Raw genomic sequence first — 26,611 nt, 5'->3', positions numbered from 1 at the left:
AATTACATTGTCAACGACACTTGGAAGTCATTCCATGTCCTCAGGATTGGATATCACTTTTTTCATCTTAAACCTGCTTTGTTTTCTTCTGTTCAACCCATCTGATTTAATATACTAATGAATTTTAAAAAATATGTATAAGGAGGAGGTAAAGACAATCAGAATTAGCTTCTCTGAAAGTTACTGCTGTCACTTCAAATGTAGCCTTCTCTGTATTGGGCAGTCATGTAAGAGGCTTTAGAGTTGCTTCTTCTTCTTCTTTTAATTCCAAAAAATCAAAAAATGAAGACATGCTTTTCAAATGACTTACTTTAAGACTTGTCATTTAGAGCGAGTCTGTGATTTTCTTGAAACCAAATTCTCCTGACTCACAGTGACCCAGAATCTAATTTTATACACAAGCCTATGAATTCCTCTTTTGAATCTTTCTGATAAGGCTTATTTTGCTCTTTAAAGAAACAAATGAATTGTAACTTGGAGCGTTTGATTTCTTGATATTAAATATTATAATGCCACTAAGTAAGAAGCCAGAGCTATCAGTAGGAAACTAGTTGAATCAATCATGATCGACCATACTACAAAGTATTACGAAGCTTTTTAAAATAATGAATTAGATTTATGTGTATTGACCTAGAGAAATGATTCTCAATTTTGGATCTAATGACATTTTGGACCAGATAATTCTTTGCTGTGGGAGCTGTCCTTTGCATTGCAGGATGTTAACAGTAAACTTGGCCTCCACCTACTAGATGCCAGTAGCAACCTCCCTCCCCTCACCAGTCATGACAATCAAAAATGTCTCCAGACATTGCCCCCTGGAGGGCAAAACTGCTCCCAGTTCTAGAAAACCACTAATCTAGAGTGAAATGCAAGATATAGCAAGTGAAAAAGCAAGTTGCAAAACAGAGTACAGACCCTTTTTGTTTAAAAAAAAAAAAGTGTATAAACAATGGTTACATTATATCGGATTGGATTGGAGGGGCAAGGAGGGAAGCATCTTAACTTTTTCCATTTAACAAAACAAAAGAAGCAAAAACTAAAACACTCTAGTTAGGAAAAACTAAAACGAGGAGACACAAGTAGTTAAAATAGTCTGTAGCTAATTGCTAGGGTTTAATATTAAACATATAAATTTTCCACTTCTTAATGATTTCTGAGTTATCAAATTCCTGTGGAATCCTGGAGAAATGTGTCACTCATATCAGAAGAACCCCAACTCTTCTTTGTCTCACTGACAATATCCTCTTCCACTACTCCTAAAATATTACCTTCTCCGGGCAGGCATCCTTCTGCAGACTTCTATGGCAAAAGTGGATTTTACGCTATCAGTTTGTCCTAATTTCTTTTTATTAGCATTCTTCACACATTTAGCTATTTCTCTTCAAAAATCTGAGCTGACTGTCCACTCTTCCGCATTCTTTTAAAGTTCCACCATTTCTTGCTTACGTCACTTCCAGCCCCCGACTCCTGGGATTTAAGCTATCTTATTCTTTTCTTTTTATTGTTTTTTAACATCTTTATTGGATTATAATTGCTTTACGAGGGTGTGTTAGTTACTGCTGTATAACAAAGTGAATCAGCTATATGTATACCTATATACCCATATCCCCTCCCTCTTGCATCTCCCTCCCACCCTCCCTATCCCACCCCTCTAGGTGGTCACAAAGCACCGAGCTGATCTCCCGTGCTATGCGGCTGCTTCCCACTAGCTACCTATTTTACGTTTGGTAGTGTATATATGTCCATGCCACTCTCTCACTTCGTCCCAGCTTACCCTTCCCCCTCCCCATATCCTCAAGTCCATTCTCTACATCTGCGTCTTTATTCCTGACCTGTCCCTAGGTTCTTCAGAACCATTTTTTTTTCTTTCTTTAGATTCCATGTATATGTGTTAGCATATGGTATTTGTTTTTCTCTTTCTGACTTACTTCACTCTGTATGACAGACTCTAGGTCCATCCACCTCACTACAAATAACTCAGTTTCGTTTCTTTTTATGGCTGAGTAATATTCCATTGTATATATGTGCCACATCTTCTTTATCCATTCATCTGTTGATGGACACTTAGGTTGTTTCCATGTCCTGCCTATTGTAAACAGAGCTGCAATGAACATTTTGGTACATGACTCTTTTTTGAATTATGGTTTCCTCAGGGTATATGCCCAGTAGTGGGATTGCTGGGTCATATGGTAGTTCTATTTTTAGTTTTTTAAGGAACCTCCATACTGTTCTCCATAGTGGCTGTATCAATTTACATTCCCACCAACAGTGCGAGGGAGCGAGGGATCCCTTTTCTCCACACCCTCTCCAGCATTTATTGTTTGTAGATTTTTTTGATGATGGCCATTCTGACTGGTGTAAGGTGATACCTCACTATAGTTTTGATTTGCATTTCTCTAATGATTAGTCATGTTGAGCATCCTTTCATGTGTTTGTTGGCAACCTGTATATCTTCTTTGGAGAAATGTCTATTTAGGTCTTCTGCCCATCTTTGGATTGGATTTTTGGGTTATTTTTGATATTGAGCTGCATGAGCTTAAGTTATCTTATTCTTAATTTTAGTCTCCAAATACATCTTTCAGAAGGCTTTTTAAAAGTCCTTTCAGACTTCTTTAAATCTAAGTATTTTAAAATATCTACAGGCCACTCTAGAGTATTTTAATTCTGACTGAATAATAATAAATTAGTTAACTGGCATGGCCATGACATATGAGGATACGACTTACACAGTTTTCGCATTAACTGAGGAGTCACTTTGTTTTCTTTACTTCTAGGCCCATGAACATCAGCACGTATAGGTACTTGACTGATGCATCCCAGACCTACAGTATTTCAGAGGAATCTCATGGTCACACAGAAGGCCAAGGAGTTAGTTTTCTTGGCTTTATCAGCTCTTCCTGAATTCCACCTGCAATTTATGCCTTTATGATGGACCTGGTTGCCTGAGAGTTCCTGTTGACAAAGAGCCAAGGTTCACAAACAAGGAACATTGACTGTATGTTTACTCGGGGCCAGGATTTGTGCTAAGCTTAATATGCATTTTCCAATTCAATCCTCTAACTTTCTGAATTAGATACTATTATACCTATTCTTGGCTAAGAGTGATTCCCTAGGCTACCGAGCTAGCTGGTGACTGCTTGATGGAGAAACTGTGCTCTAGGGAGCCACGGTGCCACCACAGTGGAAGTACGTACTGACGGAAAGAGAGAAGAATGGGGCTCTGAGTTCTGCACTGCCACCATCCATCCCCCTTTAACAAAAGCAACTCAGTTTTCATTTGCTTTATAAATTGAGATTCCTCACAACATTTCACCAAGAAAAAATGGGTTTTCCTGAAGCAGGGACAGTGTGAAAACCACTCCTGAACCATACTGGTGGTGGGGCTAAGGTCTTGCCAAAACTTAGAGCCATCTGCATGGTCTTCAGATCCAAAAAATGCTGGCGCACCTTTTCTAATCTCCCACAGGACCATACACCAAGGACCGTTAAAATATTGTCAAGTAACCTCTGAACCACATAATCAATGCATCAAATTGTGCTAGCATTTACCATGGTACACAGCTCTCCAATAATAACTTCCTATATGTAAGGATTACAGTATAAGATTAATGGTGAAAGTTATCTCTTTAGAGAGTCAAGTTCCTTTAGGGCCACCAATTATTAACAGCTTCCTTGGGGAAGCTGACGATCCTGAAAATCTCCAATCATTTTCTATTTTTAAAAAAAGGTAACCTTTAAAAGACACTTCCTTGCATCTTAGGATTTCTACCTAAAAAGAGAAAGATGTCAGCTCAGTTGAAAAGTGTTTATTGAGCACTTACTATGTGCCAGGCCAGATATCTTTGAAAACTAGAAAATTACCATATGATTCTTTTAAACATGACTCTAATTTAGAAGGGACTGATGAATTTACTATAACAAAGTGTAAGCAAGAATAATTCATATATACTCCTCCAAAATAGCTCACCATTTTTCCTAGTAGTACTGACATGAGAAGAAAATGTATAACCATGGATATAGCTCTAAGAAATTTAATGCATTTTTGAGACTTCCCTGGTGGCGCAGGGGTTAAGAATCCACCTACCAATGCAGGGGACACGGGTTCAAGCCCTGGTCTGGGAAGATCCCACATGCTGCGGAGCAACTAAGCCCATGTGCCACAACTACAGAGCCTGCACTCTAGAGCCCGCGAGCCACAACTACTGAGCCCACGTGCCACAACCACTGAAGCCCGTGTGCCTAGAGTCCGTGCTCCACAACAGGAGAAGCCACCGCAATGAGAAGCCCGTGCACCCCAACGAAGAGTAGCCCCCGCTCGCCGCAACTAGAGAAAGCCCGCGCGGCAACAAGACCCAACGCAGCCAAAAATAAATAAATAAATTTTTAAAAAAGATATTACACAGATATAGACTGTATTTCCCCACACTGTACATTAAAAAAAAAGAAATTTAATGCACTTTTGTAAATCATTACGTTTCACTTATTAAAATTAAGCCTTGAAATATTTACCAATGATCACTGAAAGGCAAAGCAACTAGTGGGTTATAAGAGATTGCTATCAGCGCATCCAACAATAAGGACTGAATGCTGGTAGCTTCTTCAACTCCTTTCACAATTATGTTTCATGTGGAGAGTTTACTTGTATCACTTCCTAAACTGTTCATCATTTGGAAACAACTCATTCTCTCTTCTTATCTCACTCTGTCTTCTAATTGATAATATTAGATAAGAGCTTCTCAACCTCTGCAGTATTGACATTTTGGTCTTGGTAATTCTTTGTTGGGAGAACGCATCATATTCTTTGTTTACAATGCACCTTGAGCATTGTAAATGCTTAACAGCATCTCTGGTCTCTACCCACTAGGTGCCAGTAGCCTCCCCTGCCCCACAGGTTGTGACAACCATATGTCTCCAGACATTGGCAAATGTCCCCTGATGGGCAAAATCCCCCCCTTTCCTGTTTGAGAATGACTTTATTAGACAAATATAATGGAAATCATCTTCTTGAGGGGGAGGAGGAGGGAGTGTCCAAAGATTAGGTTCTGTCTGTGAAAACAGAACGCATGTACATAAACAAGATTCAAACTGTGATACTGTGAAAAAAATAAGCTAGACAAAAAAAAATTATTCTGGGGAGGGTAGCTACATTTGATTAAGTCAGCAAGAAAGGCCCCTCCAAGATGACTTTTGAGCTGATACCTAAAGAATGAGGAGAAGCTAATCAGGAAATGAGGAGAAAGTATGTTCCCGGCAGAGGGAAGAGCATATGCAAAGTCTGAGGTGGGAGAGGGCTTGGCACTCTTAAGAAATGGAAAGGAGACCCGCAGAGGTGGGAGCCGGGTAGGCAAGATAAACAGCGAAATGCAATGGGATCGGAGAGATGGGAATGGGCCAGATCATGCAAGGTGGGGAAATCAGGGGATGCTTCCCTGCAGAGGTGACCCACTGGGGTGAGGTGTAAAGGAAGAGAAGCAGCTAACTGAGCTAGAAAAGAGGGAAGAGCATCGTATGCAGAGAAGAAGAACTTGTACAAAGTCACATAGCATAAGGAAGCGCATCACGGATAAGTAAGGGAGAGGTCAGTGTTACTGGCCAGGGAAAGCGAGGCTCGCTGTGAAGCTGGAGAGGCAAGTAATGGCCAAAAGTAACAGGGCTTGTAATCCATCCTAGATTTTGTTCACGATGTAGAAGGATGCCACTCAAAGTTTAAAGGCTTGGTACCTATCCAGTGATGTTACTCATTCCAATAAGTATTAACTGATCAGGGGACTTCCCTGGTGGTCCAGTGGTTACGACTCTGCCTTCCAGTGCAGGGGGTGCGGGTTCCATCCCTGGTCGGGGAGCTAAGATCCCAGATGCTTTGCAGCCAAAACACCAAAACATAAAACAGAAGCAATATTGTAACAAATTCAATTAAAACTTTAAAAATGGTCCACATCAAAAAAAAAAAATCTTAAAAAAAAATCCTATCAATGGACAAAGGATTAATCTCCAAAATATATAAACAGCTCATTCAGCTCAATATTAAAAAAACAAACAACCCAATCCAAAAATGGGCAGAAGACCTAAACAGACATTTCTCCAAAGAAGACATGCAGGTGGCCAAGAAGCACATGAAAAGCTGCTCAACATCACTAATTATTAGAGAAATGCAAATCAAAACTACAGTGAGGTATCACCTCACACCAGTTAGAATGGGCAGCATCAGAAAATCTACAAACAACAAATGCTGGAGAGGGCGTGGAGAAAAGGCAACCTTCTTGCACTGTTGGTGGGAATGTAAATTGATACAGCCACTATGGAGAACAGTATGGAGGTTCCTTAAAAAACTACAAATAGAATTACCATATGATGCAGCAATCCCACTACTGGGCATATACCCAGGGGAAACCATAATTCAAAAAGACACACGCACCCCAATGTTCACTGCAGCACTATTTACAATAGCCAGGTCATGGAAGCAACCTAAATGCCCATCGACAGATGAATGGATAAAGAAGATGTGGTACATACATACAATGGAATATTTCCCAGCCATAAAAAGGAACGAAATTGGGTCATTTGTAGAGACGTGGATGGACCTAGAGACTGTTATACAGAATGAAGTATGTCAGAAAGAGAAAAACGGATATCGTATATTAACGCACATATGTGGAACCTAGAAAAATGGTACAGATGAACTGGTTTGCAGGGCAGAAATAGAGACACAGATGTAGAGAACAAACGTATAGACACCAAGGAGGGAAAGTGGCAGGAGCTGGGGGTTGTGGTGTGATGAATTGGGCGATTGGGATCGACATATATACACTAATATGTATAAAATAGATAACTAATAAGAACCTGCTGTGTAAAAAATAAATAAAATAAAATTCAAAAAAGAAAGTATTAACTGATCGTACTTCATGGGCATCCATCAATTGTGGACAACTTGGATTTAATTATAAATAGTATAAATATATAGCCTAACACCTCAGCTTATGTTTTGGAGAGTACGCAAGGATTAGTTTTTGCAGTCAGAAAGGTCATTCAGAATGGGCAGGCCATGGACTTCTAACAGGAAGCACATTGCCTTCTATCTATAAGTACAATTCAACGCAGCCTTTGCGCAACAATGCCTTGATGGTTTGTCCCTGTCTTGGTAGGGGGAGTGCTCAGCTGAGGCTTGCTTCTCTCTCTACCTGATGAAAGAGCCTCTTTGTCTTTTGTTTTTTTAAAACAGGAAACCAAGGAACGGGAAATCTGGGGTAGAGGTCCCCCGTTTTCTTAAATTGCCTGAAATCCAGTCTATTATTGAACGTTAATCATTTGAGTGAACGGTTAAATATCTGAATAATTTTATATTCAAAAGGAAACTTTACATCACTAGCATAAATTAAAAACTGGAATCACCATAATCAACGGAATGCCAGATAAATACTAAGTAAAGGAAACACTGAATAATTCCATTACAGTCCATCTAAATATGCAGACCTGCCTAAGGTTCTGAGCCAGAGTTCTGCTCTCTTTTTTAAAAAGGATGAGAGAGAGACGTGAAAGACTCATTAGCCCCAAACTGAGACTTCCTTCTTGACTTAAGATTGAAAGAGAACGGAAAGGGGAAAAAACGTCCCTACTGTGTAAATCACCGTGTTATATTACCATGTCCATACTTCATATAAAATATGTGGGGTTTGGGGGGATGGGAATGGTTTGCTCTTATTTCTTTAGCCAAGAAAACTCTCCCTCCTCTACATATTCAAATCTTTTTCACTCCTACTTTCGGGCCTGTCCCTCCACGAAGTCCTCTCAGAATGAATTTCCCTTTCCTTCCCATGCCTGGAATTTATCTTTGTGATGCATACTTGGTGACACATAATCACACATCCTCCTGTTTTGCGTTTTTGTTTCTTTTACAAATGTAAGATATAAGCTTTAGAATAGATTTTTAAATTTTAAGTACCACCCCTTATTCTATTTTATCTATTGATATTTTTACTCAGTTCAATGATACTCACTTCCATCTGAGTCGATTTTATCACAAACGATCTTTAAAAATCTAACATGCAAATGTATTTAATTCACCTTCCATCTACATTTACAAGTAAATATTCTCTGTAACAATGTAATATCAGGTTTTTATAATAAAGGGTAACATCTAATTAAGAAGCAAATAACCCAAATATATTAGAAAGTGCGACTAAATACATTTTCACTATGCGGTTTTTTAATCAATATTTCTTGAGAAATGGAGTAATTAATTATCAGTAATAAAAACTGCTTTGTATTAATAAATATCAGAGAACTACAAATAGGAAATCCAGTAATTTTATGCTCCATTATTTAGTTATGTCCTATGGCGAGGTTAAAATTTTATTTCCAAATAAACAATCAATCAACATTTACGCATAGCGAGTGCATTCCTAACCCAAATAGAAACTGAAACAAACACAGTCGAGCCAAATACACCAATGATAATTACAGACCTACATACCCTAAAGGTTATATTTATCAAAATATCTGCACCGAAATAGATACTTTTTACTTAATAACTACTCTCAGGGTTATAATCAAACATACCTACACATGAAAGTTTTGTGAAAACCAGTCTTCCCCAAAGTTAATAGTTTCTTAGCAAAATAAAAATTTCAAGTTTATCATAAAACAATGGTATTTTCTTATGTACCCTCTAACTCCTTTGTTTTACCAAGAAGTCAGCTCTGTGTTGATTTTATTCAATCCTAAATTAAAATTTTAAAGAGGAATTCCATTTTTACAGCTGTTGATACTTTAAACCTCCTCCCCACCTCCATTTTTATTTAGTATTAAGGTACGTTCTTAGTAACAACTAAATATTCTTTCATTATCATTTCATTCATTCATATATTCCACAAATATAATATTTATTGAGAGCCTCGTGTATTCCAGCCCAGACACTGTTCCAGGCCTGAGGATGACAGTAGCAAACGAGACAGATGAGGGGACAGGACAGGCCGTAAACGAGCAAAGGAGACCGTTTCTAAGGGTGACAAGTGAGGCCACAGTACAGGAGTAACTCTCATCCCTCTAAAAACTGTTTGACACATCAAGCCAGTTTTATTTGGGAATCTGAGTGATGTAGAATGGTGTGTCTTCTGTCCCTAACCCACAGGGAAATACTGCCAACGCTACAGAAGATTATAACTGTAGAGTATATATATGTTAAAAACAAGATACAGGGAAATAAACCATAGCCTAACTTTTTAATAACATGTTTCCTTGAATGGGATAAATCAACCAAGTAATCACGTGTTGCCCTTCACAAGAGCTAATTGGGTTTTGCAGAAGTTTGGAACACGCCCCTCCTTTAATACATGATCCTAAAGTTAACTCAACCTTAAAGACAACACTCATACGTTGGGGTCAGTAGGCCTCTCCAGGCAGAGAATAAAGGATATTTCTTTTAAGCCGTGTATGGTACAAGGTTATTTGCTCTACCAAAAAAGGCAGCTCGTAAAATGTCTGTGGCTTGGGTATTTTGGGTAGACGATTGTCCAGGTGTAGCAACAGTTAATTAAAGTGGACTTCGGACAGCATGCCTCTTTGAAGCAGTCATCAGACTCCGAAGTTTTGTATTACATGGAAGAGACACTGCTGACCGAGAACTCAGTTTGATAAATGATCGGTCTCTAATGATTAAGAACAATATATAGCACCTAGTAAGTGCTCAGCAAATGTCTGCTAGAGTTAATATGGTTTTAATTATATACTTTGGGCTTGGCACAGATAGGTCCCGTTCCACTCAAAGTGAGTTATTTTGCTTATGTAAGATGTGCCTTTTCTATTGTTAATTTACAATAAGAATACGTTTCGACCATGACCTGACCAAAAATAAACATTACTGAGTTAATCATTCAATTTGTATGAGAACTTGTTGGTCCCCCCAATGGCTAAATGGTAATCGTCCTGTGGAATTTAGCTCTGCCGCCTCTATTGACAATGGCAATGAACCTGTCCATAACAATAATAAGGGCTTGTTTTAATAGAACGTTCCATGCATTAAACACATTAATGACCCATGAAATAACTGTTTTATCTGTAACACATTAAGCTACATTGCTAAAACGATGTATTAATTGAAAAGTCTGCGATTTCTCTTAACGTAAGATTTTGGATAGTACAAAAGTGGCATGAAAGTTATTTTGTGAAAATAAAAATAATTCAGAATTAGACCCCTACTAAATGACTGTACGAAAAAATCAAAACTTCTAAAATAAGCCTGGTAATTTTAGGAGTATTATTTTGATACATTCTTATTTTTCTGATCAAAAATGATATCTGTCTGGATTATGACATAAGAGCTTTGTGAATATTTTAAAAGCTGGTACTTTTCTTCTCTGTGTGCATACCTTCTGTAGGACTTTTTTCTCTCTCATTCTCTTTCCTTAACGGGTACAGAGACTGCCATACCCAAATTTAGCTCCCTTACTTCCATCTTTGTCAATTTTCTAGTACTATGTTTGATATTATCAGAGCACCAGTAGTGTTCTCTATAAACATGTGCTATCGCAATTAAGTCCAAAGCAACATCAAACAGAAAACGTCGCTCTTCCAAACACGAAACATAATGCACGAAGAAAAAATATGGGAATTATCAGTGTGTTTTATAAATTCTCTTTTGGGGGGCATACAAAATATCAGACTAGAGACAATTATGTTACTGTCTGTTTCTTGGATATCAAAGAGAATTTTGAAATTCATCAAAGCTAACCTTCTGTTATGTACAACAGGCTAAGCTGAAAAGAATGTTAACAAGTTCAATTTTCATTCAATCAGCACTACTGCTCTCTGAAATGTTTCATTGCAGGAAAGAAATAAAAATAATCTATATGGTAATTATGAGGATGAATCCCCCAGTAACTTTCAGCTACATGAAAGGTCAGTTCTATTCAAGATATTTTATCAGTCCCCTGCACATACTCCTGTCCTGTCATTTTAAATCTGAACAGCATTTTATTTTCCCATTTACTGCTACCTGCAGAATTAAGTACTTAAGCCAAATAAGAAAAAAAAAAAAAAAAAGAAATGTTGAATGCTGGCAAAGGCTATAATAGCATAGAGATAAATCGTTCAGCTGCTCTCTCAAGCCTCTAGGGCTGCAGATTTTTCTTCTCCTGGTGCACTGTGGGTATTCAAAACTTGTTCAACATGATTTCATTTCATTTCAGGCACTGCCTGAGAAAACTAAATTACAGAATCAATCATACAGAAGGTCAGAGTGAGACTTCATTACAAGTATTGCATGCTTGCATGAATATCTTTCATTTATGACTGACCCAATATGTCACAATAGCTGTCTAGTAAAAATAATCCACTTTCTGAAATTGATGTACTACTGATGTCAATGCTACTCAGCAGGCTGGGCAGATTATAGAGAGGTGTTAAAAAAAAAAAAAAAGAAAGAAACCTTTTGGAGCGCACGTTGTAGATTTTTAGGATTGCAATCTTTTGTAGATTAAAATAATTTCCAGATGATCATCTAAACTGACAATAATGCTTAGAGGTAACCAAACTATGACTGTTGATTTCAACTTGCCAGCGACACCCTGTGTGAAAATACACATATCCACAACAAGCAAATCAAGGTTGTTCTTTGAAGTCACAAACGCATCGACTTTCCATTTTTTCAACAATTCGCTTTTGAATACCAGGGCATTATTTGCATATTTTGAAATGGGAATGCTAATCATTAGACTCTTTTTAATCCCCCCTTTTCTTTTTTGTTCCTGCTTTCTGTTTTTTAAATATAATGGCAGAAACTTAAGGAAGATAAACATGTTGTGCTGGTTGCCAACAAAAATGTAGCTAATCAGTAATGTGACAAACTGTCACTCTTTCTAAAGGAAAACCAGTGAAGCTCTGAAGAAAAGCTGGTTCAATACCCCATAAACAAGCTGGCTTTTCTTCTTATATGAAAGTCTTAATTCACCATAGCAATCCTTAACAGACAGCCATATTCATTTGGATAATAAAACTTCTTACTTGCATAAGGTATGATAGCCGGTGCACACTGGGAAGCCGAGTGCATGATGTATAAAGTATTATTTATTATTTTTCTGGTGACCTTCCTAAGGGAAATCTCCGAGGAGCTGCTGTGGAGCATTATGATGTCGCCAGCCACCTCGGTACCCGGAGGGAAATATAGAAGAACCTTGACATAACCTATTTTTAACCATGCCTCTGGCGATTCTGAATTCAAGTTTATAGGTGAACATGTCAGGTAGTACATAGAACAAAGCCAACGACACATTGTATTCATCATAATTCTGTCCTGGTACATTTTATTTTTTCCAACATTTGTGATTTAAAATCCCATGACATTTCTTCAAGGTGAAATTCTACTAGAATTTTCAACAAGATTAGTTTGTTTCCAGCCAAAATAAATATCATTTGGGTTCAGCAAAACTTCAGAAAGGCTCCAAGAAATGTGATGAGGTCCATGTAAATACCATGACAACAATTTGCACTTGGCTAAAGTACTCATACTTTTAAAAATCAATGATATAATTCAACGGCTTGAGTGATTAGCAATACATTACAAAAGAAGCATTAAAAATTGAGTCCTCTCTTCCAATGCCAGCCCGTGAAAGCACTGTTCTTTAAGTGTATGTGAATATCATAATTATTTTATGATTCCATCTTTAGTTCTTTCCAATATAGTAAATTCAATTGACCATGAAATGAAATTTCATAGTCAAAATGCCTCCTTTACACTTTTTTTATAGCAGCAATAACAGTTTTATAGCTTTAAGGCAAGGTAATTCATCAGATGTTTAATTTAAAGGCAGATTCTTATATTATTAATAAATATTTACCAATTTAATAAAGCACACATTTTAGCATGCATTATATGGTCTTTTACCTATTTCCCTAACTCAAATGAGCCTCGCTGAGCATCTATGAATAATGGTGAACCCTGGGCAAACTCTCTTGGTGACTAAACACCCTTTTTATTTTTATTATTTTCCAGGCACAACATTGCAAGCCTCATTATAGAGGAACAGAGGACAGAACCCTCCCTTCCAGTGTCAAAGGGACAAAAATGTAAGAAAGTTCACAGGAAACAATTATTTGTGATGGCGAAGAACGTTTATGAATACTTAATGACCATTTCCCGACTGTTCCCTGCATTCTTTTCTGACAAAAAAGTAAAAATAAAAACCCTGATGTTCAGCTCAGACACAAAAGATCACAGGCAAAGAAAATTATGTTGCCGCAATCCTATTTGGGAAAGTAATCTTATATTTCAGAGAGCACGCTGAATCTTTGCACTGCTAATCCACTACATATTCGGCAATCATCTGTTGTTATCTGGGGAATTAACAATGAAACCAATAAACATCGCTGGCATGGTCATAATGTGCACAGAAATATGTAAACAAGCAATAGGAATTGTTTTTTGTTATACCAACACATCTGTTTCATTTTATCAGGGTTAAAAAAAAAGCCCTATAAACTATTAATCTTGTTTTAAAATGTCTGCCTAGTACCTCACCTAGATAGACACAAATGCATTACATACTATGGTAGAGAAGAAAAAAAAACAATCCCAGCAGATGAGCTTAAAATACTTAAGCAGATTTACTCTGGTGATTGCTAACTATAATTGCACACTAAGAAAAACAGAACCAAAATTATTGCATTAGTAACCTTGGCTCTCTGGAGGGCCTTACTTGATGTTTACGACAATAAATACCACAATTAGGTATACTTCACACAATAACCTGCTCTATATTTTTCTCTGCTGGTTATAAGCAATTATTCTTTCTCCCTTTCTGTGTACCACAGTTTGATATTTCATCTCAGATAGGAGCAAATCATGTATCATAAACGTGATGCTTTGATCCAACAAATGCAAAAGACCCGGGCACTTGATAAGGGCTTCCATTTCTAAAAACTCTCCTGGGCAAACTTTCGACTCAAGTCCACCTCTCTGTCAAACCAAAGGCAAGGGGAGATGGGCTGCTTTCAAACCAATGAATCAGACTTCTCAGAAACTCATTTCAAACCAGAAGGATCTTGTTGGGTCCTCCTCTTTCAAGTCAACCAACCCAGCGCGCTCTTGTCCCACACCAGGGATTAATCCACTACCTGCATTTAAACGGCATTGGGAGGAACAATCCACACGTCCTCCGGTGGATAGGCACGAGCATGTTATGACACATGGGCTCTCAGATCTTTACCCTGAGAAGGACAAACGATAACTAAAACACTTTCAAGCAGTAAATTTGCTGCCTACCATATGCAACCCACTGCTATGAAGCACGCCATCTTGTTCCACGAGATTTCTTGAGATTGTAATGGAAGGAAGATCCAGGCTTTGAGGGGGAAACTGGGGCGTGAATTCACTTCCCTGGGAAGGCAACGGATCGCTGAGGCCTTGAAAAGGTAGAAGGACATCAGGCATGCCCAGAGCGGGGTCCGACTCTGGAGGTGGCGTGATCGGGGGTATTTCAAACTCCTCATCTCCGAGGCTTGGTGTATGGAACGTCTGCTAAAGGAAACAAAATACAGATATCTTCATATTCTCTTCCTATATCTTATTTCTCCTTGGAGGGAAAACGAAAGATTTCGCATGAAAATACTACAGAGCTAGGCCAAATATTGATTTCTCAAATGAAAATACCTTAAACACAGATTTCCATATATAAAGTTTTGCTGATCATTCTGATTAAAGATTTGAGTCTCATTATCATATGATTTTAATGGAGTATCAGTATTAACAGTTTTTTAATGCGTACTTAATTAGCAACATCTGTCTTTGTTGTTAGTTGGAGCACCAGCGACATTAGATTTGGCTATATAACAAATTACCACTTTATTGATATGTTAGTGAAACGGCTCAAACGCTTACATTATCCACATGCTTCATCAAATGCTGACGATTTTGTGGAGCACACATACGACATTAATCCAGAAGTGAACATTACACATATTTACTTTCTGCCACAACATATAAAACAAGTGATATTGAATGTATGGTTTGCTTTTTAAATTTCCTTATTGGTATATCCTCAAGTGCAATGGATGCTTCCACGGAAATTGTTACTGTTTGTAATAAAGCATTTCATATAAGGATTATCAGAGTACATAGATCCACGGCTTTTATTTCAATTGTAAGGAGAGTTATTTTCTTTTATAGGAAGATTTTGATATGTATTTATCAGAACACTTTCCTTCCAGTCTTCAGCTTTTTTTTTTTTTTTTTTTTTGCGGTACGCGGGCCTCTCACCGTTATGGCCTCTCCCGTTGCGGAGCACAGCCTCCGGACGCGCAGGCTCAGCGGCCATGGCTCACGGGCCCAGCCGCTCCGCGGCATGTGGGATCTTCCCGGACCGGGGCACGAACCCGTGTCCCCAGCATCGGCAGGCGGATTCCCAACCACTGTGCCACCAGGGAAGCCCCAGTCTTCAGCTTTTAAAGACCATAGAACGAGCATAGAGATATATTGATAGAAATGTTCTAATTCCATGGATGTTGCTCAATTACCTAGACATGTGTTACTTCTCAAGACCTAAGTAAATAATGCATTGTTTTCTTCACGGCTACTTAGATTCTCAAAGATAGTGTTTTCACATAGGGCCTTGGGATGCAAATCAGGGCTGCCTTGCTGAACCCCATGAATTGTCTTTCTTAAAATAGAACTTGGATTTTGTAGGGAGAAGGGTCAAGGTCTAGAATATTTTTTTTGTAGGGTGAAGGGCTTCAGGGACAGCTCAGATACTTTTTATTCCTAGCTCAGAGGGTCAACATTATAGTTCATTTATTACTAATAGCATTTTTTGAAGAATGAATTGGTACCACATAATTTGAATCTGTTGTAACTGGTTAAAAGAACTAATTAAGAGCTGAAAATCATCCTTCTTCAAGCTATCAATGATGATGTAACCTAAGAACCATCTGAGAGAAAATAGAAACAAACGCAAGGGGAAAAAAAAAACATTTCTTGCCTATAGAACCTGTCAACTACTATTTGTATCTCACCAGAAATAAAGAGGTCACAAGCTATGGGAGTTTATGGCAGACAATTGAACATCTTGAGGTTCTTAGCAGATTCAATAGATGCAAAACATTAGAGCATAATAACACATTTGAAAGCTAGAATGAAATATTAGATTTTCTGACATATTTATTCCAATAATGACCCCCCCAAGGATGTCAATTTCTGACTGTGGTACCCCGAGTTCTCAAACACAAAGGGATGAATTGGCCACAAGCGTGGTTGGCTAATGAATGTAACCCTATGGCTGCATTTGCCGTTATTTTGGCACTAATGTGGTCTAGTAACAGATGCAACTGTAATTTGTGACTCATTTGCTACCCCATTACTGCTTAATGAAATCTAACATATCACATTAACAATACGGATAAACACTCATTCTTGATATGTGGCATTTGGCTGTTTTCATTACCACTGTAATTAACACTTGAAATATTATTTCAATAAATATTTAAAGTACTTTAAAAATGGTCAGAGTAATCATGACACAGACAGAAAACATAAAGCAAATGTGTGAATTTCAAACTCAGAGCATCCTGGTCCCCGTAGTGTTACCTACAGGGCGATACCTATGGGAAGGGGATCGGTTTCAGGCACACTTTCGACTTTACAGCATCAAACCTAAAGTCTTCCTGAATTAGTCTGTACTCGTTAAAATGTTAAAAAAACAAATAAATTTACTTTTAAGGCAGTGATTGGGAAATTAGGCACATACTATAACATAGTGCATTAACATTTACTTGGGCTTTATTTTTTGTTCAAGAAAAGATGTACAGTGAAATAATTATATAAGATTACTTCTTAAATTCTAACATGTCTTAAGTGAGGCAGTTCAAATTAAGGAGGTTGTCATTTTTATTTCTGTTAAGGAATAAAGAGAGATCTTACATATTGTGTGTTCCTCCAGTATATTTTTTAAAAGACAAATTAATTTTGAGCTAGAATTTAATATATTACTATTTCATAACCTGATAAAATAATACCATAATATTATATTATATAACTAAGAAAATGCTAAAATCTTAAATGACTTTTAAAGAGGGGTAATCCATTAAATATAAAGTTAAACATTCCTTAGAGAAAAGAGTCATCGCAACATTGGTTATCTGAGATAATAAAAATAACCAAGTACGCAGCAACCAAAGAAAAAGACATTGACTTTTGCAACTATGCCACATGACCACTATCAGATTAATCAGTTAGAGTTTATATGATTACTTTTTGCAGATATTGACTTTCCAGTGTTTACCTTGTACATGTTAAAGTAGTATGTACATGATTAAATACCATCTGTACTGAAATGTTCAAAACATTTGTTCCTTTTGATAAAAATGCAAATCTGGAGAACTGTTGTATCAACATATAACAGCCAATGTCTGACACGGTGAATTATCACAGCTGGAATTAAATTGTCTCTGAACAGCTGCTGGCAGTAGAGCTTTCATCAATGTTTGATTCAAATGGAGGGAAAAAAATCCTACAGAATGAAACATCATGTTGTCCTTACAGATGGGGTTTGTGCTCATTATCACAAACAACACAGCAGCCAGTGCCAAACAATATTCCCTTATCCAGGCAGCATCCTTGGTTAGAGAGATGATGGTCACTGCAAAAATGATTCATCTACGGATACCCTTAGTCCTCGATTCCCCAACTTTCTCTACTAATTTCTCCAAGTTAATTTCTTCCATACCACTTGCTTCCCTGTAACTGAGATCATTTACGAAGCCATTATGATTTTCATTCTCTGGGGTCAAGCTGGTCCAGTTTCCTATAGTTGAATGTATTTGGAAAATGAAGACTTTTTATTACAGGAATCACAAGAGGAAATGTTCCATTTGGACCAATTTCACTTCTGCTTGTGCTTGTTTTAAAATCTTAAATCTCACAGTCTACCATTTTTAAGAAACCATTTCTTTTTTTTTAAATTTGTATTGGAGTATAGCTGATTCACAATATTGTGTTACTTTCTGCTACACAGCAAAGTGAGGCAGTTATACATATACATATGTCGCTCTTTCTTGATCTAATCAAGATGGAGGCTGTTCTGGAGGGCAGGCCAATGAGACCAAGACAGCAGCCTTAAGTCACTAAGTAGGGAAGGGCAGTGAAAACAGCAACAAAAATATGTTTGTTCCATGGGCACTGGTAAACTGCAGACAAACTCAGAGCCACCATGGTGTTGCATTTCAAATCCATCGACTGATTTTCCTAGCTATAGCCGAGTCTTGGAGCATGCCCATTCATTCATTCATTCATTCAGTACATATTTATTGAGCAACTACTATGTGCCAGGCACCGTACTCGGGTGTGGGAATCTAACAAAAACACTCATTTTACACCACTCTCACTGAAGACCCCAGAAATTGTAATACTGTTCTGCCACACTGTTCCCAAACCATGTCAACTTAATGAAATTATCCCCAGAGCTGTGTGAAGTTTAAATATTTTCTATTAGGAGTCCCTTCCATCCTAGTTTCCAAATATAGTTTGGATAGATATTCTATCCTTTCTTATATACTTACTTTTGCTTGCATCTATACTCTTTTCATCAAGAGATGTGTATGTGAATTACTAACGTTCCTAACAGCCTATGGACGAGTGATAAAGACTTGTCAGGTTATTTTCTTTTCCAATAGGTTTTTCTCGTTTTTCCTCCAAAGTCGTTACCTCGTGCCACGTAATAACAAGATAAATTCAATACTTGGCTTTTTCCTTCAAGCCTGTTAAATGATCTAAATAACACACAAAACATGAACAGATACATTAAGGCAGACACCTACCTCGCTGGCTGCAAAGAAAGCGTTGTTTGCTTCAGCCATATTCATGTAGTTATTGTTATTTCCAAACTGAAAGAAAACAGATCGTTTTATGTTAATATGCAACATCATAAAGAATTCTGGGGGTTTACTTACTGCTTAGATGGGATTTGGAAAGAATGTTGGTGTTGTGAGATAAAAGGGTGGTTTCACTCGGACCCAATGTGAACTGTGACAGATTTCAGAGCACTATGCTATATGCTGTCGGCTGGTTCCCTCAGAAAATAAAGCACCGAGTTAAGCTAACGCGATAATTCTAGAAAATAGTGTTGTTTCTCAACGAGACTAATAGCAAAGGGAGACAATTGTAAACATTTGGCCAACTGGTCACTAGTGGGTGTTGTTTATCGAACTGGCATTTGTCAGAGGTTAGCAGGAAAAGAGTTTCCAAGAAAATCACCCTGACACATTTTTAAAGCATGTTGGGATTTCATAGCTTACTTTTCAAGAACAGATGTCACAAGTGTGGGTAGGTTAAAATGTGAATTAGAGTGAATAGAATTCAATTCCCAGGACTCAAATTCTATTTTCCCGTGAATGGGGTGTGGCATGAATATAAATAAATAATAAGACTAAAGAGTATTTTTTAAATCTCCAGGGTTTAAAACGATATCTATATCCATCAGAGCTGTTGAAAACAGTGGTATTTAATCTCTCAATGTAACATTAAGTGCAAAGAGGTTTAACATATAAGCGGGATCCTATGAACACAGCAATTTTTATTTAATTCCCTAACACAATAGCCCATTCAGGCCATCACAAATAAGACTGTATCAGCATTTCAGACATAAGCTCTTTCCTTCTAGAGACCTGTTATCAAAATATAAAACTTGGATTTTGGCAGAAACGTATTTTCAGGTTCAGATGGTCTAAGTAGGAACGTTTTGTTGCTTTAAACATTCTCTTATCAGTCTGGCAATGTGGAAAGGCTCTGTGAGCATAATTATCCGGAGCTATATTATTTTCATGATTTTTAAATGGTAAAAGAATGCCCTTCTTTTTATAAAGTGTATTATTTCCTTCCTTTCATGCATCAAATAACACATAGGTTTGGTCTCCACAGGGTGAAATGTATATCCATTCTCTATTATAAATAGAGCTAGTAATTATTTAAAGTAAAAGGCACAATTTTCCCAAAGAGATAGGTAAACAGATAGATACAAACACACAGATAAATACAGAGAATAAATATAGATACAGACACATAGATATGGAAGACCCACATAATCCTCCTCCCAATAAACCCACAAGCACTTATTTCTGGGAGGCTCTCATCCTCTGACTCTGAACCTGTAGGATTCGTTCACAGAAGCGGGACTGACACGCTGCACTTTCTCATATCAGGGATCCAAGAACCAAGCAGGATTTATATGGAAGGCTCTAAGGGTTCCAGAACGCTGTTATGGTCTACAGAAGCCAAATCCCACCCTGTAAAATCGCACCTAAATACATCCTCACACAATGAGCCCTCAGATTCATTTGGATAAGTATCTTTATAAGGATTTATGAAAGATGTATTTGTGGCGCTTAAGAAAGCCCTTTATCTAGTTTCTCTGAAGGCATGTGATATCAAAAACACATGGTGATGGCTTCACAAATGTATACTTATCTCCAAACTCATCAAGTTGTATACATGAAATATGTACAGTTTTTTTGTAGGTCCATGATACCTCAATGAAGTGTTTTAAAAATCATTTTAAAAGTAAAAAGAAACACGTGAGCAGGAGCATGAACACACACACACACACACACACACACACACACACACAGAGTTTTCCCCCATTTTCTTTTTTTTTTTTTTTGCGGTACGCGGGCCTCTCACTGCTGTGGCCTCTTCCGTTGCAGAGCACAGGCTCCGGAAGCGCAGGCTCAGCGGCCATGGCTCATGGGCCCAGCCGCTCGGCGGCACGTGGGATCTTCCCGGACAGGGGCACGAACCCGTGTCCTCTGCATCGGCAGGCGGACTCTCAACCACTGCGCCACCAGGGAAGCCTGATCTTGGAATTTTTGATGAATGAATGATTTTAGAATTACGATCTCGGGCCTCCATTTAGAATGTTCTTTTTGGAGATTTATGAGAACTTGGGCCACGATGTATATTCCGCATACCAATTCCTGACTCAAACCTCGGGAAAGCCTGTATCACAACTTTACTGTTATTTAAATGTAGGTTTTGTTGGGGAATTAGAAATCCATTTAAGGCAAACAGCTCATTATCAGCGAGCATTTTTTAAAGATTAAACTCACTTATTATCTAATAGCACCTAAAACAACAAAGAAAAATAAAATGGCTATTTAACGAAGGACCTAAACAATTCAAAAAACAAATTAAGCTTAGAGTGAAATAAGAACTGGGTTAGAAATCCTCTTCTGAACAGTTAGTATGCGAATGTAATTACTGAAGAAACCACAGCTAATCAGCTGTGAATTGTATCCATTAATTAGTATTTGCCCTGGAGAAATGAGAAAAATCAGTAACAACGCTGGCACGGTGGCGCACTGATGAGCCACGAGACGGCTCCCACCGTGGTTCCTCAAGCAGGTGGCTCCAGTGGTCCACGTAATTTGAAAAGCTCTCACCTGAAGTACTGAGCTGGAATTACAAAGCACTCCTCGAATATCTTTTGTATCTATATAAGGCCTTAATTAATGGCTTTTAACTTGGAAACACTCGGCGATCAGGCGGGAACAGCTATAAATCATTTCAAATGGAAGCAAAAGTTCCTATTCTGTTTGGGGTAAAATATCTCCTCTGCACAGATGGATTCAAACGTTGACTTGTTGCAATCATCTTTCTTCTGTGCAGTGGGCTGGGTCCGTGGTTTAGAGAGGAAGGGTGGTCAGAAAAAAAAAAAAATACAGGATGCCCAGTTAAATTTCATTTTTAAATATACCACTTTTTATTTTAGTATAAGTATGTCCCTTGCAGTATTTGGGATTTACTTATAGAAAAAAAATTATTCTTTATTTATGGGGGATTCAAATATAATTGCATGTTGTATGTTTTTATTCGCTAAATCTGGCCACCCGACTGCCATGGTGGACCTGATTGGGAAGAAAGGGATCCCACGTTTCCCTGGCTTTACCTTATCGAGTAATGCTAGCTTAATTTTATTTATTTTCTTTTAAAACATGACCTCTGAATCTTGTGTTGCTTGTTTCATGTAAGAACAGGTCCAATTCTGAGAGAAAAAGTGATCCTTTGGGGCAGATCTCTAATATAATGACCTCAGAACAGTTAACTTTAACTGAATTGTGTACAATTAAATTTATGTTCTAAGAGACCATGACATCGGTAAACACATTATATTACAAAAACCCTAGGTCCACGAGGGAAGGGACCTTAATTGCGTTCACTGCTGTCTCCCTCAGAACTAACAACAACGCCTGGCATGTGAGAAGCCCTCCACTATTTGTTGAAGGAAGGGAGAGAGGGAGAAAGGTCGATCGCATTTTAACTTCAATGTATCATAACCAACTAACTATCATAACCAACTAAATGGAGCAATTTTATCCCTTACTTTTTTTTTTTTTCGGTACGTGGGCCTCTCACTGTTGTGGCCTCTCCCGTTGTGGAGCACAGGCTCTGGATGCGCAGGCTCAGCGGCCATGGCTCACAGGCCCAGCCGCTCCACGGCATGTGGGATCTTCCCGGACTGGGGCATGAACCCGTGTCCCCTGCATCGGCAGGTGGACTCTCAACCATTGCGCCACCAGGGAAGGCCTATCCCTTAGTTTTGTATGATGATAATGATAATAAGGGTTTACCCAGTGAAGTCCTCTACATAGTTTCATTTAACTTTCCAGAGTGGGACCAAATGTAATTTATTTTCCCAAGAACCAGTTAGAAAAACATAATTACTATCCCTATTTTACAGATGAACACACTGAGGCTTTTCAGGGTCAGGCAACTTGCCCAAAATCACAGATACAAGCAATGAAGTCTGACATCCCTCCTGCTGCATAATCTGTATCATTTAGGTTCCAATCACAGCAAAAAACTTGAATATTTCACTCAGTGATCAATTTCAAAACTTTATTTTTAACGATCTTACTCAAATCTTGAATTTCCCAGAGGGTATCTCATTTACTAAGTCTAGTAAAACGTTCCTCAAGAAAAGGGTTCCAAAGTCAATAAGTCTGGGAAAGGCTGCGGATCACCGCCCTCTCTTGGAATGAGTCACAGTGCTTGCTGTAAAGTTAAAGGCTCTGAGAAGTCCTGCAGTTCACTCTTCAGCAAATATTCTATGCCTACAACATGCAAGACACTGGAGACAAAATGACACAAAAGACAGCAACGTTCCTACTTGGACACACCTGACTCTTCTTTAAGTGGGAGACGGTAAACTTCCTTCCCAGGTTCGCTGTGGAGCGCTTCCTTTTCGTTTCCCCCACGACACCTTGCGGGAACACACTCTGGGAAACCTTGTTCCAAATCCTTTATTGACAGTACTTTCTTACTCTCCCTGGATCCTTCTTATAAAAGCTAATATCGTAGTTTTGCACCATGGTAAAATTTACGCATTTTGCGAATCAACTAAATGCGAATTTCTACATTATGTGATTCTAAGTCACCTAAATTTGGCCTATTTCCAAACTTTTTCGATGGTAGCTCTCCACTGATGTTCCTTCCAGGATCCCCTACGCAATGATATAAGGTTCTTCTACGCGATTCTAAGTCACCTAAATTTGGCCTATTTCCAAACTTTTTCGATGGTAGCTCTCCACTGATGTTCCTTCCAGGACCCCCTACCCAATGATATAAGGTTCTTCTATGCGATTCTAAGTCACCTTAACTTAGCCTATTTCCAAACTTTTTCGATGGTAACTCTCCACTGATGTTCCCTGCAGGATCCCCTACACAATGATACAAGGTTCTTCTATGTGATTTCAAGAGTCAGAACAAAATATTTCAAATAAATTAAATGAAACTCAGGTGAAACAGAGAGTTAACCACTCTAAAGAGCATTTAAAAACATTATGAAAGAAATAGGCCAATTCCAAGTGTTTTAAAGACCTCATATATATTGGGAAATGGTCACTGTGAGGCAGGGGCATTTATGAGGTGCTCTGGTGATGATCGGTCCTTTCCAATTTGATAGGCTCTAATAGGTGTGATCCCCAAAGATACATTCCCAAAAGATATAATTATAAAGCAGTGCTAAAACAATTACTCTGCGTGTCGAACTTCTGTATCTTAATAATTTCACAAAAGAACATCTTCATTGTACTTGGAGGTAGGTTTGCTTTCACTGCTTGATGAGTAATTATAGCTTTGGCAAATACAATTTATGAAGTACATCAATTAAAAAGGAGCATTGCAGGATTAAAAAAAAAATTATTAAAGACCATCGTGTTTGTGGCCTGACGAGCCATGTGAAATGCCAAAGTAAATTAATGGAGATTGTTAAGTCTAGCTCGTCCAGCAAAAGGCTTGGAAGACAGTGAAACAGCAGACAATAACCCATCTGTAATCACAAGACGAAGACTTCAGCCTGATGAGTCCACACAACATCATTTTCACTGAAATTATTTTGACACCCATGTGAAGAATTGTATGGGCTTCTAATAAGGCAGCATTAACTACAGGGTATAAACAGCTAAACGGCACAAATTTAATCCTAAAAAAAAAAAAAAAAAGATAATCCTTTGAATTCTCTTTTCTTTTTTCCCACTAGATTTGTTAGCAGACACCATCCAATTTGATGCCTCAGTAAGGACATCTGTCAAGTTGCTTACACGAATGAACTGTGCCATCATGGATCAAGTGTGCCAAGCATGGTCACATGATAGAGAAGGCTGCACTGCTAAGCTCACACACTCTCGAAGCCTCTGTTAACTGCCCCGCGGAAAACAACTTACCGGACGTAACCAAGTTTTAACCATTTTCAGCAGTGGTAATCTGTTTCAAGATAGAAAGCCCAGAAGAGTGAACACAAGCCCAATATGGTGAATGATAATACTACTGATGATGATCAGAGGTAAATGTGGAGGGCCATACCAGGAAACGGAGAATGACTCGGTCAATAAAGTCAGTCTGTACCAAAGGTTAGGGGGTCAACAATAGGCTAGAAACAAAAAACTGCAAACAATGGACTATGAGGTATAATTAGCAGAAGAACAGACATACATATACACACATAATTCTGCTAATTATACAATTATATATTGAGAGAATTATGCACACACATATATACAATTCTACACACTTACATATATACATATGCACACATACGTTAACAGGTTCAAGTACAAAGCAAGATTTTTTTTTTAAAGAAATAAACTTTCAAAAATATTATTTACCTTTGCATACACTAGAAACTCCTAGATAATTATCTCCCAAGCACCGGACTCACATATACAATTGCCCACAGCACTTCCCCTTGGTTGTCAATAGGCATCTCAATCATGTGAGCAAAACTGAATTCCTCATCCTCTCCCCCAACCACTCCACCCGCAGCCTCTCCTCATCTCCTTTGATGGGGAAGTGACTCAGTTCCGGTGATTCAGGCCAAAAATCATCCTTGAATCTAGTCTTTCTCTCTCCCTTCCCTCATCAAGTCATCAAAGGACTCTGTTGGCTCATCTTTCCAATTATATCCAAAGCTGACCGCTTGCCACCCCTCCGCAGGATTCAGGCAGGCCCCAGCCGTCCGTTCCCTCCTGCATCCCTGCTGCAGCCTCCTGGCAGGCCCCGCTGGCTCTGCCATGCTCCCACCACAGTCTATTCTCAGCACAGAGCCAAAGAAATCCTTTGAAAATCCAAGGCAGATCACATCGCTCCTCTGCTCAAAACTTTGCAATGGCTGCTCATTCACCCAAGGGAAGAAGCCCAAGTCTGTACAATGGCCCCATTTCTTCTCTGACCTTTGCCAGTGTTCTCTCCCCTTGATTATCCTACCCTAGCCCTGCCGGCCTCCTTGATGTTGCTTCAAGACCCGGACACATTCCTGTCTCAGGGCCTTTGCACTGGCTGTTTCCTGTGCCCAGACTGTTGTCCTTCCAAGTGTCCCCATGGCTTGCTCACTTCCCTCCTTTTGAGTCTTTTCTCAAATGTCACCTTCTCTCTGACCACGTATAAAATTTCTTTGCAGCCCTCCTCCACCTCTAGAACTCTACCCTTCTTTCCCTACTTGATTTTTTCCATAACACTTTTCAACATATTTCTTGTCTTTCTTCCCCACTAGATTGTAAACTTAATAAGAATGTGTTATCTGTTGTTTATACGGATGTCCCAGTGCCAAGAAGAGTGTTTGATAAATAGTAGGCGTTCAATAAATCTCAATTGAATGAACAAACAGATGAATTAATTTCTAGATGTGAAATGATGGTATGTAGAATTGTCCTCCAAGCCAAGCAGGGCACAGAATAAGCACTTGAAATTCAGATAAAGAGGAGAAACCAAGCATCTGTTACCACAGGTCCCTCCAAAACCCACGCTTATGGGGAAAAAGTGGTAATAGGAAGAATTATACATTCTAATAAAATGAATATTTGAAACACTAGAGATACTTAGCTTGAAAAAAATGCTTTATTCTAGCAAATGCACTTACCCTTTTCTAGAAAAGATAAAGAGGCCTTGGAGTGGTAAGGATGGATGCCTTCAGTGGCCAAAACCAAGCTGCAGTGAAAAAAGGGGCAAAAAGAAAAGAGAAAGCTAACAATCTAACATCACTGGGGCAAGAATCTGAGCATTAAATTTGATAGTTGATTTTTTTCTCATTGAAAAAAATCCTGGTTTTTGAAATTTTTGCTTTGTAGTCTAGGTCCGAGTTTC

At 38.4% G+C, this 26,611-nt stretch overlaps 1 protein-coding gene across 2 annotated transcripts in view; it reads right to left on the bottom strand.

The window, feature by feature from the left end:
- The window catches only part of TOX3 (TOX high mobility group box family member 3), a 104,830-nt gene that overhangs the window by 12,206 nt on the left and 66,013 nt on the right, over window positions 1–26,611 (bottom strand). Inside the window, exons 2-3 of one of the 2 annotated variants that reach the window (XM_079907659.1) lie at window positions 18,799–18,864; window positions 14,255–14,509 (exon numbers count right to left, since the gene is read on the bottom strand). In XM_079907659.1, the coding sequence (XP_079763785.1) occupies window positions 14,255–14,509; window positions 18,799–18,864 (321 nt within the window). The remainder of the gene's footprint in view (window positions 1–14,254; window positions 14,510–18,798; window positions 18,865–26,611) is intronic. The other variant, XM_079907660.1, reaches the window with a different exon arrangement.

Source organism: Stenella coeruleoalba, assembly GCF_951394435.1.
Source record: "Stenella coeruleoalba genome assembly, chromosome: 20".
Taxonomy (NCBI): domain Eukaryota; kingdom Metazoa; phylum Chordata; class Mammalia; order Artiodactyla; family Delphinidae; genus Stenella; species Stenella coeruleoalba.
This window is presented reverse-complemented; position numbering and strand designations above follow the sequence as displayed.